Source organism: Coccinella septempunctata, chromosome 3 (assembly GCF_907165205.1).
Source record: "Coccinella septempunctata chromosome 3, icCocSept1.1, whole genome shotgun sequence".
Lineage (NCBI taxonomy): Eukaryota > Metazoa > Arthropoda > Insecta > Coleoptera > Coccinellidae > Coccinella > Coccinella septempunctata.
The window spans coordinates 27,069,279-27,088,636 of record NC_058191.1 but is presented as its reverse complement, the minus strand read 5'-3'; the positions used below and the strand labels follow the sequence as shown (position 1 = coordinate 27,088,636).

At 33.1% G+C, this 19,358-nt stretch overlaps 1 protein-coding gene across 2 annotated transcripts in view; it reads left to right on the top strand.

Moving 5' to 3' along the window:
• The window catches only part of LOC123309974, an 86,637-nt gene that overhangs the window by 26,266 nt on the left and 41,013 nt on the right, over nt 1-19,358 (top strand). Inside the window, exons 1-2 of one of the 2 annotated variants that reach the window (XM_044893294.1) lie at nt 15,988-16,139; nt 18,701-19,214. In XM_044893294.1, the coding sequence (XP_044749229.1) occupies nt 18,786-19,214 (429 nt within the window). In that variant the 5' untranslated portion in view covers nt 15,988-16,139; nt 18,701-18,785. Of the gene's footprint in view, nt 1-15,987; nt 16,140-18,700; nt 19,215-19,358 lie in introns of those variants that run through there. The other variant, XM_044893295.1, reaches the window with a different exon arrangement.

The window sequence follows — 19,358 nt, the reverse complement described above, 5'->3', positions numbered from 1 at the left end:
CCTTGAACACTTTGAAATTACTACGATGTAAACTTATATAATGCACTAGTTTTTATGAAAAAACAAAGGGGACATATAATAATTAATGCTATAAATAAAAACGAAGATCCACAGTGATTGAGTGGAATCCATATCACTTGGTGAAAATGAGGCCACAGATGTCTAGCAATGACGACAGGTTGATGAATACCTAATGATTTTATGATTATGTTTGCTACTAAAATCAATTGAATCTGTCTGACCCTGCACATGTGTTGCGACAGCCAATTGGTAGAGTGAGATTAATATTGATAGGATTCTTATCCAATTTGTTTTGTTGTTTAGTCTTTCTGTCTAGTCTAGATTGGAATGGAATGGATCAATCACTTCAATCATGACATGTCCTCCCACTGTAGAACTAAGGTTCAAATTATATTTTTAGAATGCTGCCATCAAGACTTTTATTGATACTAAACATTGATCTCCACCGTTACCTATTCTTGGATGAGTCAATAATAGAAAATGTGCTATTCTGAGAAGTGAATGGTCATAGATTTTATTTTCCTATTGATTTTACCCTTGAATTTAATTAATGCCCAGTTGCATTTCAAGAGCCTCGATTTTATTGATGAATCAATTCTGGACTGAAAGGAATGCTTCTTTTATGATCTAGTTTCCGATTATCATAAATTGTTTCAAATATTTTTGTATTGAATAATATCTATATGTAGAGAAGCCTCACCAGGCTATGATTGATTTAGACTTAATGATATACAGGTTGTTTCACAAGATGATTTTCTCTATCAATAAGTCATTAAGGGCTAATATTAGTAGCTGTCGTATACTCATTTCTTGACAATTTCATGAAGGGCCATGAAGGCCCTCTGAATTGATTCAGATTCCCCAAAATGTCCTGCCTGCATCTGCAATGAAATCATGTACAATTATCTATGAAACTCCCAGTATACAGGGTGAGTCTTCGACTCGTACAAATATTTCAACAGTATATTCTTGACGTCAAAAAAACGCTATTTGCCCTAACCATTTTTTCCGAATCGGCTCGTCTCAAAATTTATAAGCTTTTGAATAACCATTAAAAAAAAATTATTTTTAGTTCTATAACAGGAGATATCGCAGAATGAAATTTGCAATTTTTGAAAAATTTAATTTCCAAGATGAAAATCTGAATGAAAGTAGATAGGCTTTCGATATTGCTCGCAACAGATTCAGCGTGTTCGAAAACCTATAGTTTCATAACACAATTTCAAATATCTGGCCCTGTTTAGGAGAAAATAATTTTTTGTTTTTCCACTTTTCATTTTCGAAACAAACGGTTTTATCGAAAGAATTGAATTTCGGAATATAGTTTTCCAGTTATTTGATTAATCTTTTTCGAACACAAGATATCACTCTCGTCTTCCAGTTTTCTCATTAGGACCATTACGTACCATAAAAATACCAAAAATTAAAGAACCCAACTTTTGAAACTAAGTTGGACGCTATGTAATGAATATTTGAACGTTTTGTGAAATGATAGTATTCCTCATATTCTCTCGTATGATGCGCTGTTTTCAAGTATTTTGATTTTGAACTTAAAAAGTATCAGTGAAATTTGAAAAATTGGGTACTTTGGCTGAATACAACTCTATTCAAAAGATCCACAGATGTGTAGTGTCACAGATTTAGCTAGTTATTCTAAAGATAATTTTGTTTTTCCAGGGGTGGCACAGCTCATTGTGAAAACTTAAAATGGTTACTTATATCTTTTTATCAGCGTCGAATCGGAAAAAATGGTATAGAAAAAAATTATTTCTTGTGACCTCAAGTATCTACTGTTAAAATATTTGTACGAGTCAAAAACTCCTCTTGTATAGTTCAGGAGATAGTCATCCTCAACGAGGGGTGTTTTTTAGATTAACAACTCCAACTTTTTGTGCCAGAAATTGATAGACTCCTCTTGGACAATCTCCACAATTTCACCTTAAAAGTTCAAAATAAAAATTGACCTGTTTGAGCGAGCATTTTTCTATAAAATATTAATTACCGAAATTATTAATTTTCTGGGTTACTGTTTACTCTGTCTATACTACGGTCACTCTCTCATCGGTGAAAGGTTCCAATTCAAAACTTTGATATTTCAATGTGCAGTGTATTATTATGAAAGCGATTTGGGCGTTCATTGTTATGAATCCTCGAGAAACCTATTTGTTAGACCTCCTTTCAAATTTATTCGGTTCCTACCGCATGTCAGTGATATTTTCGTACTTCCGAAGAACAAAGCATCATCAATTATAATCTATCCAGCACGATCTGGATCTGTATCAAAAATTTATGATCTATAAATTTGAAACGTATAAACTTTCATTGCTCAATTACGAAACCCGAGACCAACCACATCCACCCGAACGCATTCTTCGAATCAACAATTCGGATCTTGAAGCGAGAGTGTGAATAAATTAGAGCCCAATTAATTCTTATCTTGGCCGTTGTTTCTATGACAAATCCATTGGATACGGTTGAAGGGATCATCTATTAGGATCTGAAAGTACACATGTACTTTCGTTCTGATCTCTAGTAAGGTTTCTCTTTTTATTTCTTCATTTGCCCAGTCTTGTTTAGAACTGAATAATTAGTTTTCGTCGAACTTGGACTCAAGATGGGATTCAGGTTTTGTTTTGTCTGCTGAATATATGTTTTCAGTTTCAACGCCCCAACGAAGATTTTCTTGATGTAAATAAACAAAAAAATATTGATAAGATCCAAGTCAGCTAATTCTGTAATATCGCAGCATTACTAATGAGACCGTTGTGGGGTCGCAGTTTTCAAAAGTGTGATTTAATGTGCAGGCCCGGATCTAGGGGGGGGCAAGCGGGGCGCTTGCCCCGGGCGTCAGCTCAAGGGGGCGCCAAAATCAACCAGAGGTTAAAATTTTTTTTTAGTTTCTCGGAAAAAATTTATTTCCTAGTGCTAAAACCGAAACTTTAGAATGGAAACATGATGAACCATCATTATGCCAAAAATCTTCAAAATCAATGAGGGATCAATTGACTGTATATGTATTATTCAGTATCTAGGAATGACCGCCACACTTGAGTGAAATAGGTTAAAAGATAGGATATGTCTACAATGTGTCGCAAGCATAGAGCCAGTAATTTCTTTGCCTGGGGAATAACCGATTCATCCCCATTTCATCTAGAACTAATGGCCAAAATTTCCGATTTTTTATGGACCATAACTTAAAAACTAATCCTTTCAGCAAAATTCTGTTCGCATATTCGTAATCTACGCCCTCGATTTAGTAAATACACCAATATTGGTGGAAATCGCAGAGATCGAAAATTTTTCAAATTTTCCATATTTCTGGTCTCCGATCAAAACCAAATTCGTACTGTACACTAATACGAGGGCGTAGAACACGAATATGATATTTTATAAAAATTAAGTTTTCAAGTTATGGTCGATGGAAAATCGGAAATTTTGGACCTTCGCGGAAAAAATTATAAAATCTAAACTGTTAGCTGTAGATGAATGAAGTGTGGTTTTTTCTATTCGCAAAGAACCAATCTATCACAAAAGAATCAGCATATGACTAGTGCTTTTTTTCTGGCTGCTACACCTCCTCAAAGTTGACCAATTTCTTCGAAATTTCGCACTAAAATTAATTTATTTCTCAAAATACTGGTCCTACAAAAAAACAAATTGCATATTCGTGATCTACGACCTCGAATTGAATAAGTAAAATGACCCGGGTCGATATATGTCGCTGAAAAAATCAATTTCCGTTCGGAATAATTTCGTTCGTAAAGCGCGGGTAAAAACGATAGGTGAGCGACGGTTGCAAACGACATTCTTGTTTCAACCCGAGTCATTTTTTCTACTAATTCGTGGTCGGAGATTACGAATAAACAATTAGATTTTTCCTAAGATGAGTACTTTGGGAAAAAAATTACTTTTAATGGAACAATGGGAAAAAAATAAGAGTGTTTTTTTTTCCTGAAGTACTCATTTTAGGAAAAATCTAATTGCATATTCGTAATCAACGACCTCGAATTGGTAAAAAAAATAACTCGGGTTGAAATCGCGATGTCGAATATGCAATTATGTCTATGTTTCCTAAAAACCTTAGAGGGGGGGGGGCGCCATCATGAATTTTTGCCCCGGTCAGAAAAAATCGTAGATCCGGGCTTGTTAATGTGCCTAGGGAACCTCATAAATAGATATCTAATAATTCTTGTGCGAAGAATTAAGAATTATTAGAGAATTCTGGCACCCGTCGATTTTTAACTTCAAAAGCAATTTATCGTATGCTTTTTTGACTTGTATATTCTCATCCCCTGCGCACCGCACCCCCCTACTTTATTTTTTTCAAATTGGAATTATATGGATTGTGATACATCAAATGAAAGATAATTCGATTACCTATTCAGCGATGTGGCGGAAATTAGAATTGGTTGTGCCGTTTTCTCATAAAAAAGTTACGAAATAATTTATAATAGAATTTGTGATTAGAGGGTAATGCAATCAGACCATTAATCTTTTACGAATTATTGTAAAGGGAAATATACGAATCCGTGGATTTTTAATTTCGAATGCAGGTCTACCTATGCTTTTTTGAATTACAAATCCATGGATTTCTGAATCACCCTTAATAATAATTAGTAAAAGAATAATGGCCTGATTGCAATATTCTCCAATTCTACTTTTAGCCACATCGCTGAATAGGTAAACGAATTACATTTTATTCAATGTATCACAATCCATATATTCCCATTTGGCAAAATAAAGCAGAGGGGTGCGGACGTAGGGGGTGAGAAATATCAAATTCAAAAAGTATACTATAAATTACTTTTGAAATTAAAAATCGACGGGTCCAGAGTTTTCCTTAATAATTCATTATACAAGAAATATTGACGAGTTATATTACTTTTTTGGCACGCTATACATGCGGATCTTGTATGTAGTTGGGGTGAAAACACCACTTGAACAAACAGTAGCCGGATGACCTTCCTTCTTTTTTACATAATAAAGAAAGACAATATTCCGAAAATTTTTACGAAATATCTTGCCCTTTGAATTTTATCGAGGAGAACGTGCGATAAGTTCTCATTTTTGATACCACAGGAGAAAGGGATGCTTGTTTGACCATAAAATATTAATTTTTTGCTCAAGAAATCACCTACTGCATTTTCGACGCATCTTCAGTAAACACCCTGTATATTTAATCCATTTTGCCTTGTTCTATTCTTTCTTGTTTGTTCCAAAAATTTATCAGATTGATGCTACTCAATCCACTCTTATACTAATTCAATATGGATGAGATATTGATATTTTTCACTTAACTGAATTCTTCCGAAAAATCACACAATTTATGAGGGTTTCAACCTATAGAGTCGAATCTGACCTTGCGATCAAGTTCAATGAAAACCTCAACTCAGGTTGGCATTGTCTACAGCATATACAGGCTGTTCCTAAATTCATGCGACAAAATTCAGGAGGTGAATGCTCGTATCAAATCAAGATGGGTCTTTTCTACAACAAAATTTCTGTAATTTTCGAGCACTCGCAAAAAACTAACAACGGGTATTTTTTCAATATTCTTGTTACATTATACGGGGGTGAAATAAGTAACCCTTACTTTATTTCATATCAAAACTTTTTTCGAGATGAAGTTTCATAAAATAAAATTAATTAATTTTTTTATTCTTGAAGTTTTTTCCTAAAACCAATAGCTAAAGAGAAAAACCATATTTTATAATTTGTATTTCAATAAATTGAGTGGAAAACTGTTAATATGTGAAATGGGGAAGGATTCATAATAAATGCTTGAAATGACCACCTCAACCTTGTTTATGATTACTTAATTGCTTTACTGAAATTTTAGGAAAAACTTGAAACTGAATTTTAGTCACTACTTTTTAAGGGTGATATCTCGGAAAAGGGTGGACTGAGGAAATTTTGTTATAGGAAAGACCCATATCAATTTCATACGAGCAATCACCTTCTGAATTTGGTCGCATGAATTTAGTAAAGAATGTGTGAAGAATGCTGCCTTTCTTACCGCAAGAATAAAGTTCCTCTCATAAGATGGTCGAGGTTTGTTTTAAATAGGAATTCACGACTATAAACTTTGAATTCTATTTTTCTAACTTGTTAGAAAAATAAAAATCCTAGTTTGAAGTCGGAATACCAAATACCAAATTAAGAGTACATATTCAGAACTTCGCTTACAAAATTTCGAGTTCAAAGAAGAAAGATCGGAGTCAGAAAATAAAGGCAAGGTGTCAATTAAGCGCATTACTTAGTGAATAAGTGACCAGAGACTGGTCGTAACTTTTGAAATCTTGTAATTTACATTTGATTCGAGTTCAACTATGTATGGTTGAAAAAAACTTTACCGTATGTCGATCGACCATCATTCTGCCCTCATTAGTCCACATTATTTAACGTCCATTAGATGTTAAATTGCGAAATCCTTCGAAAATGTCCGTCATCAGGCGTACGATTTCCAATGTGTCCAAAGTGCTTATTCTCGGAAAAATACGGTTACGTAACATCAACGCCGTTTCCTAGATTTATAGGACGCAATGTCCATCTGGAAATATGCACTCAACCTATTTCCAGCTATACGATTCTGCAAACAATTTGTCGCTGCATAGAAGCTCGTAAATTAAACTCAGATGCGGCTTATCTCATTTGAATTTCTCGCGAATTCCTTTCATCTCAAGACGGGATCTGTTCGCATTTACTGAATTTTACAGTCACAATATATCTAGATAGGCTTAGTCGAATACTTCATGCAGAAATTTATTATATTTGTTGTATTTTTCAATCGATGACGCTGGAACAGCGGATTGGTTTCAGGGTTCAGTATTGAAATGAATAACTTATTACTTAGGAAAGTAGGGGTTCATTCAATCATTGATACTTCTCCAATAAACCTTGCAGGTTTTCTCTTGAAAATGATACTGTAACTTGCTATGAAACTTGGTACTGAATGCGGGTACAGTGGGATAACGATTTTTCCTGCTCTTGCCTACGGTCAGTTTTTTTCCGCATTGAAATTTCAGGGAGGGAAAATAAAAATTATAATCATGAAAATATTTATATTGAAATACAAATATATTCTTTTGATACAGAGCATTAAAATTTTTTTTTTTAATTTTAGCAGACGTTAGGGTAACAGGGTCCATACAATTTTACGTATGATACAAGAGGCACAAGAGCTGAGGGAAAAAGCACAGTAAAATACCCTTTTTCCTCGTGAGTGTAGCGGATTGTAAGCGATGAAACTGTTTACAAAATAAATTGAAATATTTCATATTTATCACTGTAAAAATTCATCCTTTTCTCAAAAAAAAAGAAAATCCAGGAAGTCTTCTCCAAGTTACAAGAAAATTTTATCTGAAATAAAAAAAAAACAAAAGCAGAAAACTATGAGATAATAAATTAGGTTCTATACAGGGCGTCCTTACAAGCAGTTCTGATCACTCTTCATTCCATTTCATCGTATAAGTGTTTCATAGAGTGACTACCTCCCGCTAAAATATGCATCAACTCTCTGCCTCATAGACCTTCGTATACCGCTTGTAAGTTTTCTATCGAAATTTTGCGAGAAACTTTTTTCTCCAGAATTGAATGGGAAATCATAAGAGAATTTTATTTTTCGAATATCTATCCCACGAAAACAATTTTTGAAGGAAAATCATGAGGGGTTGTTATTTTCAACCCCCTTATAATAAAGTTATGAGATCTAAAAAAAATTGTGTGAGTAACATCTACGATGAAAAAACAAATACACTCGTGCAAGAAATTGAATTGCCTTTCCAACAAGGTGCTGCTCGACCCCTTTTCCCTATAAAAATGAGAGCTGTTAGGGGTTGCGGCTAGAGGGGTAGTGATATCAAACTCATTTGAACACCCTTATTTGTCCCCCTTTCAACAAAATTTGACCTGTCTGAGCGTTTTTTCGTTATTCCATCCCAAAGCTCAAAATTCGGGGTGGAAATTATGGATGGCACAGCCTGTATTTGTATGTTGAATGAAGCAAAGAATATCTACATAATTATTTCCAATCTCGTGTTCGCCATTGATCGCTTAATCTTTTTACTTCGCTATTCAGAGATTGATGAGATGTAATCAATTAAGCTATCGTTAATATATAATCATATAATTGAGCATTTCAGTAAGTTTTAAATTCGGTCCTGAAATTTAGGTCACTGGGCAAGTTTCTAACGTATTCACCACAAGTATTGCAGCAATATCCAGATAGCCGTATTAAGGTGAACATGTACAAATGATGCTCTTCTTTCTTTCTATGCATAATCATTAGCTAATACAAATTAGACCCACATTAATAATTATATAACTATAACAGGTAGGTAATGAATCCAAAGTATATAATCCTAATATTGCATAATTTTTCTTTTTTCTCGTTTCATGAAAGGAATAATGTGAAGGATTTACTCTTGAATAATTTCCTCTATTCAGTTTTAATCGTTTCCGTGGATGTATGCATACCCAATTATTATTTAAATAAGTGAATTATCCAAAAAATTGTGCCAGTCTGTAATTATTAGGTATAGATATTGCCCAACTCCTGTTCGTTTTCGAGGTCAAAATCATCTTATTTCGGTTAAAATTTCACTTACTTACACAAGATTCACGTTTTAAGAACTTTCAAAAAAACCGAAGATGAGTGTTATATTCCTTCCTCCCACTTGCAGAACCACAGCCTTCTTTTGACTCCATATAGACGGCTGTCGTATAATTTACTTTTCATTAAGCTACTTAACGTTATAATAATAACTGTACCTAGCTAAAAAATAATTCAGCCATTCATATGAAACTTTTAATTATATCTACAAGGTAACAATATCTTTAAACCTTTTTCGAATTTATAAAATATCCTCAGACACTAGATATTGGCTTCGATGAAAAGCTACCGGTTTTAATTTATTGGTTTGAGTGGGCAGAACTATCAACACTTGTTGTAAATGAATCCGACAACTGCTTATTTATCTATCTGTATATTGAATTCATTTCGTACTGATTTAGACTATCCATATCCAATCACCAGTTATGTTCATTAAATGTAGTTTATTTGACAGGAATGGGTTCAATGTATTATATCGATTGTAGATATGTTTACATTGCTCAATAACTGGTGATTTCACGATTAAAAAATATTGAATTAATTTGGCCAATACTTGGTTTATTTATTTGATCAACTGCTTTACTATACATGTATATAGGGTGTTTCATCATAAACTGGACAAAATATATGGTCGTGTAGATGTAGATGAGTTCCTTGGGAAACAAATTTTAGGGTTGGCTTTTTCTACCCCTTGCACACCGCCTTAAAAATGAAAGAGCTCAATAAGAAAACCTTCATGCTTATTATATCGTACGAGTATATCGATCACCTTATTGAAAGTATGTGAGAATGAGTGTATACATATATTATTTACAGTGCAACATTGCTAACTTGCATTCTCTTCGATCTGATTCTTCTTATTTTAATGTCACCTAGTATGAACATGAGCAGGAGACCGAACACAGCATATCAATACGTCACGAAAAGGTGTCGAATTGTCTGCACATTCGTGATTGTGAAGGATAATACGAACAAATAAAGTCATAGCTTTTCAGAATTAGACAACCCACTCTTTGCACGTTTACGCCCACACAGTGAAATGTGCTGGAATGCTACATAGATGTGGGTGTCATGGAGGTATATGAAGATTCTTAATGAAATATTATTCAACAGTTTATGCATAATATATAGCCTCTTCTTCTTGTTCGCACGTCTACGATTCGTATTTTATTGGTGGGACGTGCTGAAAGAGTTCGGTATTTTGATATGCTTTATCGAACTCAGGTTATTGTTGTAAATTAATAATGTGTGATGAATTTTTCGAATATAAATGAGTAATTTACAATGTTGTATGAACTAAGAAATTTAGCGAAAATCTAACGGCGGATGAAACAAAACGAAAATAAAAATAATTGAATTCTCGAAATTGATAAGTTTACTGGTTAGAATTAAAAATATCATAAAATACAGAGATAAGATCAATGCATCCGAGTACTTCGTAACGCTCTTCAAATTTCATTATCATTCGTATAACAGGGTGTCTGTAAACATCTCTTAAGGAGATGATTCCTGAATGAAAGGGGTAGTTCTTATAAATTTTTTTCAAAATCGACCTACCTTCCAAGATCCAGCGTTTGAAAGGCGATGACGAGTTGACAGTTTTTATTTTTTCTTACGGGTCTAAAAAACACTGAGTCATAAAACTATACATAATATGAAGCACTTAGTAGATGTTACTCACACAATTTTTTTAAATTTCAAAACTTTATTATTAGGGGTTGAAAATAACAAGAAAAACAAGGCGGAAGTATATTCTATTGTATGGAACACTTATTTGATGAAATGGAATGGAGACTGATCAGAACTGCTTTTAAGTTTTTATTTACTCCGAGAAAAATATGGCCTGTATCGAAATTTTGGAACAGACTTTTTTCCCCAAAATTGAATGGAAAACCATAAGACAATTTTTTTTCTCGAAATCTATCCCACGAAAACAATTTTTGAAGGAAAATCATAAGGGGTTGTTATTTTCAACCCCTAATAATAAAGTCATGAGATCTAAAAAAATTGTGTAAGTAACATCTGCTAAGTCCTTCATATTATGTATAGTTTTATGAGACAGTGTTTTTTAAAACCCGCAAAAAAAAATTAAAACTGTCAACTCCTGATCGCCTTTCAAAGACTGTATCTTAGAAGGGAGGTCGATTTCGAAAAAAATTTATAACTATCCCTGCTTATTTTCATCGAGGAATCATCTCCTAAAGTTCTTCGCATTTGTTTACAGACACCCTGTATATACGAACTCCGTGAGCATCAAGTGGGTAAGGAAGGAGAAATGATCAGCTATCTGTAGGGTGCAATCTAATATTCTCGTCCTGAGAATCAGATCGGAAATAAGATAAAAACAATAATAATAGAATGATCACGCCTAAAGGCAATGAATACAATAATAAGGATAAATTCAGATGCATACCACCCGCCGATATGAATATCAACAAGTGTTACGATCCGAATTGAACTAGCCAATTTGCCATCGTCAAGGTCCCAAATAAATATAATAAATAGTATAAATAAAAACCTTCAGAACTTCGAAATTTTGACATTCACCAAACGCAAATGCCAATAAATCTCGTCAGTTTGACGAAACTGACAGAAGTGAGGTAAGCACTGATCACAGAGAGGGATGGTCAATACCGAATTCAATGAAATTTGGAATCCGATCTCGATTTTATAAAAGCACGACTATGAATTGGAAATCAGAGATGAATATTTTCGAAATATAATATTTTCATTCTCCTCCTTATACGGTATTTATTATAGTACATATATGGTTTCAGGTCGCGTGTTTGAAACTAGTTTAGGTTATAGAAGTTTGTATTGATATAATATTGTAGAGTCTAGACACACATATAAAGCCCGTTTGCGACAGCCGAAAATTCTCTAGAAATATTAAAACAATTTATCAGGTATTTGGACTATGTTTATTTATATTCCTAATTTGTTGTCATAAAACCGACGTTTCGGTCACACATCGGACCTTTATCAAGACTGAAACATTTTGTTTTTTTGAAAAAATGAGTCTCTATATAAAACAAACGACATTAATTACTTAATTACTTTAATGATCATACAGGAACAAAGTCAAAGTTAGTATTTGAACATAAATAGGCATAAAATCAAATGTTCTCTCTCACAATTGCAATTTTTCTCAAGGAATCTAGAACGAGCTTCAACAGTTCTTATCGCTTATCGGAGGCAATATCTAAATTGTTCTAGGAAGAAACACAGAACCTGAACATATTAACATAGAATATAATTCTTTTCTTTTATTCATTCAGTGTTTTTTACTTTCTTAAAGGTACTAATAAATTATTGTAAATTGTATTAAGTCCATTAACGTCTTCGCTGTAATTTACTGTCTTGTTTATGGCTATGTGTATCATTTCGCTAATATTTCGTCGATAGTTGTTATTTTCATGGTCTAGTATTTTAGTTTCTTCAAAATTAAATTTGTGTCCTTCTTTTTGTGCATGTGAAGTAAGTGCTGTTTTTTCCCAATTTCTGATGTTGTTGCAGTCAGTTTTGTGTTGTCTGATTCTGTCTTTTAGTAATTGTCTTGTCTGTCCTACGTAGGTCTTGTCACAGTTCACACAATTCATGCACCGTGAATTCTCTGCAGTTATATATGTACGCTGTTCAGTTGCATACAAAATAATATCTGCCGATTCTTGTCAAAATTCTGTAGAGAATTCTCCAGACAATTTTCTGCTGTTACAAACGGGCTTTAGAAAGAATTTAGAAGAAAAGAAAGAGTTAGGAAGTAATGAGATATGTAGTGTGAAAATCGAGTAGAGTTTATCCTTCTTTATTTCTCAATCTGAGCCGTCTGCAAAACGCTTTCGCAATCGTTTCTGCTCATTCGCTTCAGGAGTGTCCTGAACAAAAGGCTGACATTTGTCGCTTTTATGAGAAATGCAGTATATCCAGCATGAAACGTTGGTAGGCTGCCAGTCATTAATAATTGAATAATAGTAATAGGTGAGTCAGGACAGATGTGTGATATTTAAATACAAGGAAAAGGTGCCAAGTCTGAATGCGAATAGAATCTAACATATACTCGGTCATATTACGAACTGCAGACAAATAACGATGCATAACTTCTTTAAGGACAATGGAAATATTGAGATTCCTTTCGAATAATGAATAGAAAACGATTAAAAAAATTATTGGGAATAAATTCGCCACGTCGGAAGTCATCCGTCAAAATCTACTTGTAGTGTGTTCAGTGTACAATAAGAATATTAATTTATTAAATGTTTCTTCAGCAACCTTCGTTTTTTTTTTAAATTGGGCCGATCAAATCAACCACTGTCTTGTGAGGTTTTGTTGAAGGTTTTTTCGATTCAAGCTCGTTATACAGGGTGATGTACCGCTGTGGCCTATTAGACGTTTATGTGAAACCATAATCAGAATTTTGTGCTGGAAATTTGCCTGACGGGGTTTTCGACAATGAACTTTCTCCCTGAAATATTCTCAGACCTCTGCAATTTCCGGTTATACCGAAAACAGCTCACCACTTCCTTATTTCAATTGGCTCACCCAGTAAATCTTTCCATAGCTTTGGATTTGAAGGCAATTCCAATAGTTTTCCATACCTTGTCTAGAAACTCAGTGGTTTATGAGTTATTGGGATTTTCATGAAAAACTGGAGGCCACAATTTTGATGGTATTTCTGCAGGGAGACTTTAAAAAAAGTTACCACCTTCAATTTGCCGATTCTGTAGCATTATATCTCTGTTTCCTGTTTGGATGAGTAATATACAGGGTGTTCACGAGAAAATAATCAAGTTGGACAAATAGAATTCATCAAAACTTAAGATTTTCTTATTATAATTATTAATTAATTATTAATTATATTTTTCATTGTTTCAATAGATTCTACGTATTAAAAGAGGAAAAACTTGAAATAAGTAAAAATAGCCACTTACGTGGTTTCCGAAAAGCACAGAAAGACGCTAAAATTTTATATCTCGCCAAATAATTTTGATATTTCATGAATTGTTTGTTGGATATCTTGAGAATCTATTTTAGTTTTTTTCTATAGTTTCCGGAAGTAACATGTTGATCAAGCAGATAGAAATATGTAACTTTTTTCCCTTATTTCGTTTTTCCTGGATAATTTCAGGCACAGGGTTTATTCAAACACCCTGTAAATTTCTGGCCCAAACGTCAAACAGCGTTATTATTTTACAGAATTGCAAAATTGGTAATGCTAAACCATCTCCAGATTAAAACCTACCCTGTACCTGTAGTGAAAAAACTAAACGCTATGATTTTGTGGATCCGAAAAGGTTTGATCTCAAAATAATTTGGTGAAACTTCCACTCATATATGTGTGTCTTTAAAGTTTACCACCACTCGAAGTAATTACCTTTCATCAAGTATTTCCTGGCTGACCTATCCCAACTTAGCCCCGATTTGTCGCTATCCAATTTCAATAACAATATGTTATTATAAACGTGTATAATGTGCCCTCTCATTCGCGATCATTAATGTCTATTAAACCTTTATTCTTATCGAAGTCAAGGAATGCTTTTGTTTGTTTAACAGCAACACCATTCATATTTGTAATGTATTAACATTAGGTGTAGACGTTTATTATCATGCTGAATTGCTAACAGAATAGTTTCGTGAAAAAATCTTGGGTCATTCTCGAACGAAAAGTGATTCGTTTTCAAACATCTTTTGGTTATGAAAATCCGTGGAAACAATAATTAAGTTTAATATAATGATGTTAATACGAACAAGATTGTTATTTTTTTAGCCGAAAAATGATTGAGAATCTAAGGGAAACGTTATACAGGTCTTTGACTTGTACATATTTATTTTAACAGAAGATTCCTGAGGTGACAAGAAATTTCTTTGACTCAAGAGACTTTTTTCTCCAGAATTGAATGGGAAACCATAAGAGAATTTTAATTTTCGAAAATTTATCCAATGAAAACAATTTTTGACGGAAAATCATAAGGGGTTGTTATTCTCAACCCCTAATAATAGTGTTATGAGATCTAAAAACAAATTGTGTGAGTAACATCTACTTAGTGCTTCATATTATGTATAGTTTCAATAACTGTCAACTCGTCATCGCCTTCCAAAGGCTGTATCTTGGAAGGGAGGTCTATTTCGAAAAAAATTTATAGTAACTACCCCTGCTTATTTTATCGAGGAATCATTTCCCTACGTCCTTCGCATTTGTTTACTGGTATATTGGTATTCATTGATATCTTGTCTCTCTACCTATTTTGCATCCATCGAACCTATTCAACCTATTCAATTTGATTTTATTGTCGAAAATAACTCAGATCATGTTAATCTTCATGCTCTAACATCTGTGAAATATCCAATTCATGGCTCATCATTTGATGGACGATTTGATTGTTACAGTAATCTCCATTCATTGTTCTATCGTAAAATGGCTATTAAATATACCACCAGCAGTTGGGTGTGTGGTCTTCTGTAACAAAGAGAAGAGAAACAGATTTCCTTACAAACTTTATTTCACGAATCAACCCCAATAATACAGAGCGTTCCAAGTTCGAGGGCCTATTAGACTTTTCTAGATATCTCAGTTATATTAATAGGCTATTTGAAATCGAAATAATGATACTGTTCGAAATTTTCCACTCAACTAGTAAATTTTCGCAACATTAGAACCTCCAGTAATAGAGGGTATTGAAATAAATTGTCTCAAAGAAATTTTGTCCTATTTTCCTTTTTAATAGTTTCAGATTCTGAAGGGATAATACGCATACAACTTCTTTTGGTAGAAATGTACATTCTACAAGAATTAGAAGATTGTGTTGATCAAAATACAGAAAATGTGGTAGTGCACCCAAAAATTAAAAAAACTCAATAATTTTCACTCGTTTCCTCGTTTCTAGAGAAAATGTTACCTGTATTACGAAAACAGAGCTCGTAGGTTCATATGAAATTTAGTTCTATATACGCAGCATATACCATTGAATTTTTTTATCTTAATTTCACTCTGTAAAAAGCTATCTAAATCAATTTTATTTTCCCCTGATATAAAATTTCGTAAGTAGGTAATACTGACAACATGTTCGTTGCTTGTTTTCGAATCTTTGAATGCTGAGTGATTATTTAAAATAAGGACAATTTTTCTTCTCCATCTTACAATAAAAATCCATTACACATAAATTGACCGATGTATACAACCGTTATCGAATAGATTATTATTAATTGAGACCGATACGATGTTTATAATCATTTCTCGAAATTATAATATTCGACTCGATAAATATTAATTGAATCTTATTTTTAGAACTTTGTGCCTTTTCTCTTTCGGTAAAATCCGTAACTGAAGCTTATCATTCCTCAAATTTCACATTCGTGAATTTTAATTTATATGTTCAGTTACGCGCGTCAACTCATGAAACACGATGTTGATTCAACACCTCAATCTACACTTTGGTGAAGTTCAGTGAACGATAAAATACGAAATTTGCCGTTGTACTTTGTATGTATTTTAGGATTGCAGTATTAATCCGTGAGTAAACATAAAATAATATGTTTCCATTGAGAAGTGTGAAGGACGCTAATTCCGTATCCGGGGAATTTTTGATACACCGTGTAAATATTTGAGAAGCACAAATATTTTTGGCCACTCGATGCATACATGTATGCGCTACTAATCGATGCAGTTGCATTTCATCAAATGTTCGAATGAAGTTATCATCTTGTGTTTTTTTAAGATATACGCCTACTAGAAGCTATAATATCATTTCTCCTAGTGACGTATTCGAAATATAATATGGATTTTTCAATTCATAAAAATTAATACATGTAATAAAATTTCTAGTGATATCTGTACAACTCTAACATCTGCCACCCTTTCAGGACGGAATTAATAAATCTTTAATCTTTATCAAATGCATATGCCAATATACAGGCTGTTTCTGAATTGATGCGAAAGATTACAAAGGGTGATTCTTCAGCAAAAATTAAAGGGAGTCTTTCATATAACTTTTTTTTAACACCCTTTTCTCTCCAAGTGGCAGCCCTTCAAAATCAGGTAAGAAAATTGTTTTTATTTGATACATATATCCACTTTTGAAAAATTTAGAAGAATGAAATTCAGCACAAAACTGATGCTAATGAAATCGCAGTTTTTGATTGTTTCTGTTACCCTAAAATGTGATCACAAGTACTGAAAAAATAACCCCTATAATATTTTGCATCAGAACTTTTAAAGGCGCCTATATTCTCCTATTTGAAAAATTGACTTAAAAAGACAGACTCAACCTGCAACTTTTTATGTCATATCTTTTCATCAGAAAGTTGTTAGTTAAGAAAAGAATAAAATACTTTTTTTCCATAAATTCATACAGATGTTATCATTTATTGAAATAATATCAAGTAAGCTGGTGTCAAATAAAGTCTTGTGGTATATATTTTTATTGTCCTAATTTTCTCTGCGTTATTCTTCAATCTCTGAAACTTAAGTAAATAAATTTTAAAGGACTGTAACTTGGAGGGAAAAGGGTGTCGAACAAAGTTATATGGATGACTCCCCTTAATTTTTGCTGAAGAATTACTTATTGAATTCTTGCGCATCAATTCAGAAACACCCTGTATAATTCCATGAAAACACAACCTACCGATATCTATAGACTTATGTAATTTTCCTGCATACTATATCATATTATAGAAATACACTAAGCAGCTGAAATAACCACTTAGCATTTGCGTAAAAACCACTAGTCCTAAAAGGGTTAAATACGGATTTAACGTTCATATATTTCTGGGAGTGATGCTAGAGTTCATATTGACTTCTGCCATACTTCATAGTATTAAAAAAATGATTTAATTGAAAAAATGATATTCGACGAAAATTCTAATCAACGAGTTTGACTGAGTAAAGGACAAAATTAAAATACAAAACAACCTAGCACGCGTGGGATGCATATCAGGACCTGAGTTGATACGAAATTTCTTTACACTTTTACCTCTAGAATCACCCCCTGAAATATATGAACCTTAAATCTGGATATCCTGTATATCTAGGTAGATACTTATGTGAATTCTAAAAACGTATAGCATCTTCGTTTTTGAAGATATTAAAAGAAGGTTTTTCAAATTTTACGCTTTTTTTATGGAAGGGGTTAGAAATACAAATTATGGGGTGGAGTGGTTCATTTGCCAAGTACATCCATTGTGATTTTGAAATGCAAGTTTATTGATGGACTGCCCCTGTACATATTACAGATTACTAATTAATGTATTTGGGCATTTCGAATAGATATGCTAATAACACATTTGAATATTTACTGTTTACACATTAGCTTGCGCCACAATTGTCCCAATTAAGGTAGTCGAAGTGGTAGATAAGGACGCAGTTAACACTTATTTTCCCAATTAGGATGATTCATAGATATAACATTTCTAATTTAGTCTTTGGTTGGAGGCAGTTCTGGAGTTATGATTTCATTATTTTCAACCGTAAGAAAAATTATAATAGATAAAATGTTTTCAGGGTCATTCTTTCTCAGCTCGATCCAAAAGTATACGGAGAACTATTTATCATATCAAGTATTTCATTTTTATTGTGCTTTTCGAGATGCTGAGCAAATATAAAATATTTGCATGTTTTGTCATTTCTCAGAAATGTTTGCTCAGTATAAGTATTATATATATAATAATAACTTAATATAATATTACTCATCTTCTACTTTCATATTGATATTTACTAACAGAAGTAATTATTTACGTACCAACAGAATTAAATGCAAATTGCATTTTCGCATCTTCTGAAAATTCTTTTGACTATTTGCTCTTCAACAATATAAGTTTGAAATTTTCAGGAGCTGTTACTGAATTCATATTGTGCGATATTTTTATCTAATCGTGATTTCAGTTACATTGTTGTAACCGGCAGAATTCTTGATTGTTTGTATTTGAATGCTATAATTTTCATTCAAAGATTTAGTCTTCCTGGCCATAGTTCAGGAGGATGTAATTAGCTTCATACTCTTATTTCTGATTATAATTGCTCATTTTGTATCTAACCAAACTCTGATAAAACTTTCTTATTTCTTTTCTTCTTTGCAGGAGTTCTTCGAGAATCCGATACCAGAACGTTTCCTCATCTCCAGTGAAAAAAATGCTGATTAAATGACCGAAAAACTTGAGGACAATGTGGATTCCAACAGTTCACACAGTGATAGTATATTTTTGTGCATGTGCGATAGCCGCGGAAATCCGAACGAAACACGAACAGAATCACAGAAAAAGTATAGTGAAAAGATCATTGGACCCGTACAATAAATACCATAAGTACAGTACTAACAATTTAAACAGTTTCAATAACAAATATAATAGTTACAACAGTTTGAACACTCTCAAATTGCGTCACCAATCGAGATTTCCTAATTTAGACAAAGTGATGAGCAGAGTTAACAACATGAGATTCGGAAGTGAAAGTAAAAGTGAAGTGCATAATAAATTGAGACACAGGTCGTGGTATGAGAAGAGAACGACGACCACAACAACGCCACCACCAGATGAAAATGTTGAGAACTACTTCGATGATTATGGTAGTGATAAAGAGAGTGATGATGAGTGGGTAAGTTCACCTAAATGCAATTCCTGTTTTGTTGAGTGTTTGAACTCTAGCTACAATATTTTCTCGTCCAAGGAATAATTTTTTTTACTTACAACTGCAAAGATCTTTTTTGCAAGATTCCGCTAGTGTTTCTCCTTCGGTTTT